This window comes from Styela clava, chromosome 4, assembly GCF_964204865.1.
Source record: "Styela clava chromosome 4, kaStyClav1.hap1.2, whole genome shotgun sequence".
NCBI lineage: Eukaryota > Metazoa > Chordata > Ascidiacea > Stolidobranchia > Styelidae > Styela > Styela clava.
In genome coordinates, this window is record NC_135253.1 from 11,854,059 (window position 1) to 11,856,894 (window position 2,836).

General features: G+C 34.8%; 1 protein-coding gene across 1 annotated transcript; it reads right to left on the bottom strand.

Moving 5' to 3' along the window:
- Positions 1–887: 887 nt before the first annotated feature.
- Positions 888–2,051, bottom strand: LOC120326677 (mu-type opioid receptor-like). Its single transcript, XM_039393006.2, has one exon. It carries the CDS (start codon positions 1,967–1,969, stop codon positions 959–961), a length of 1,011 nt encoding a protein of 336 aa, XP_039248940.1. The 5' UTR covers positions 1,970–2,051; the 3' UTR covers positions 888–958.
- Between the last annotated feature and the right edge of the window lie 785 nt (positions 2,052–2,836).

A 2,836-nucleotide genomic window follows, 5' to 3' on the forward strand; every position in this document is an offset into this window, starting at 1 on the left:
ATATTTCGGCCATATATGATTAACTGTCTTACCAAATGCGGCAACTTGTTTTGATTTATCGTCGACTTGAATACCACCGGCACTCGACCAAACTTTTGTCAATCTTGGCCGATAGGATCGCCGACTTGAGTTAGCAAATAAATGTTGTGAGTGTAAAATAAATGTCACAAAATGCATTGTTTTGCGATATAACTTTGTATTTTCGGAGAAGGCATGTCATATAAGTTCGGTATTTAAATTATACGCAAATAAATAATATTTGATCTAAATTTATCGCAAATAATGTTATAAACATTCAGTCCGCGAAATGATTGAATGTAAAATGAAGCATGGTAATAGGAATATCGTCAATGAGTCGACATCAATAATTATTATTATAAAAATGCTAACAAGGCAGTAATGTCGGATAATGCAGAAAACGCTGCAAAAACAAGTCTTCGTCGCGAGGAAATCGTTGTTGGTTAATAAATTAGAAACACGTAATTTTTATTCAGTACTCAGGTGGTTTTAAAAAACTATCGTTTCCATAAATATCCGTATACCAGTGTCGGTAATGATAAAATAAAATTGATCGCATAAAAATGGGACGGTTAATTTGCGAAGGTGATAAAGAAAAACCAAAGCTAACACAAAAGATAAAAATCAGAATAAAATTAATTTGAATTCACTCCTTGATAGTTGTCTTTAACATCTGCCGCCGGCGTGTAGTACTGCCAAGAATAGGAAAACCCAACTTCAATGTCCCATTCGGAAAAAAAGTGGATTCAATTGGTTGTTACGATAGGTTTAAATGCGTGGAAAAATATCGCAATTACGGGGTCATTACGTAATTGATTTTGCCGTAATTACGGAATTGATTTTTGTCAATTACGTGCAAGCCTAGTTCAAGTAAATAAAAGGGGAGACTCTTTTCAGCTAGAAGATAATTTAAGATGTTCTAACATCATTTACAAACTTACTATGTATTAGTAATTGATACACTTCCTTTAGTTTTCCAACAGGATGGAATATAATATTTTTTAAAATTTTCAGTCAAAAGGGCGTGAAGGAACGGATTTAATACAGTGTGAAAAACTATAGAAGGCTCCATGAATGCCATGAATCTTAACAATCGTTTGGCTGATTCCGGAATGGGTATTTCACTTAATTGATCAGTAGCGAGAAAAATGAAAAGTGTCAAAGTAATGGCCAGGTTAAAGAATGCGTACATGAGAAATAATACATATGTAAATGAAATGTGCTTAATAGAATTGCACATTTTTTTCCGAAAAGAATCACTTCTATCGTGCTGCTTGTGCTTCATTATAAGTTTATACAACATTATGGGATATAATATAACAATTGCGAGAACAGGGGGCACATTTGAGAGTAAATCCAAAATGATTATATAATAAATACAAATATCTTCCACTACTGAATGTTCATGATTTATAACAAAGGTTTTCAGTCGTGGGAAAAATATGACTGGAATTGACACACTTGTCGAAAGTAGCCAAATACACACCACAATTGTAGTGACTTTTTTTCTAGTTGCAAATATACGAAATTTAACAGGATATACAACGCTCAAAAAATTAAAAATTGCGATGGCTGTCACCGTCCAATTGCTCAAAACAACTTCACAGGATGCCAATAATGAATCTGAGGAAACAAGTATGGCAATGGTGTCATCATCCTGTTCCATGGCTACGTGAGCACACCGAATAGCAATAAATATACAAACACATGCTATGTCAGTAATAGCTAAACTGAGCAGTAAACTGTTAGAAGGAATCTGAAGATGTGTTTTCCGGTATTTGATAATGACATAAACTACGACGAAGTTGGCAAATAATCCAGTGATGGATAATATCCAAAACAACATTCTCGATGCAAGCGCAAGTGAAGGCTCTTCGTGAACTAAATCCAGTGATGAGTTGATAAATAATGAGGTCCTGTATGACAACTCTGACTTGTCTATTCTCGCCATTCCTTGGAATTGAAATCACCTTGAGCTTGCATATACTTTTTATATTTCTTCATAACCACGTAAACAAATCAATATTGAGGCAAAAATATTCTAAGCTTATGAAAAATATATATGATTATATGAATTATATATATATTTATACTTTGAATTCTAACCGAAAAAATTTGAACTCAAAAACAATTTATCATAAATAATTTATTGCCGATACCTCATCAATAATCCCTATCATTGTATTACATCAAAATATGTTCTGTAAACACTTTCTATAGATATCGCTGCCCATTCAAGAGGCTCATGTAATTTTCCAAAGAATAAAAGCTTTCACGTCAACCACAACAATTTTTACTACGTGAATCTTAGTTTTGACGGACCCCCATCTCATGCGGTATCAATTTCTGTGCCTAACCAACGAGGAAAGATAATGTTTCATTTACAACACAACAACATAAACGCTTGAATGTGATGAGGTCCGCGGACCCCGGTTAGGGAAACCCTGCCTTACTGCGAGTTCTGCATCGATTAGCCTATGCGAAGTCTTCTGCATCTTATTTTCCGACCACATAAAACGTTCCTCAAGCGAGTGCCTTTTCTGTCATACGAGTCAATTTTAACTTGACATACAAATCAATTTCATCATTTTATGCAGCGCTAATGTTGAAAACCACCATCAAAATTATTTGAACAGCACCAATGACCAGTAACGGTGACTTGAACCGTCAAGTGCATTTTTAAGTATTATTTGGCGTCTGAAGCTGCCACAAAACTATGGCGTGATTTCCAAACCATGGCGACTAACGCAACCACGATCTCGCGGTTTTCAATTCCAAACTTGGCATCGATGCGCACTATAAAGCTCTTATCTTGTTC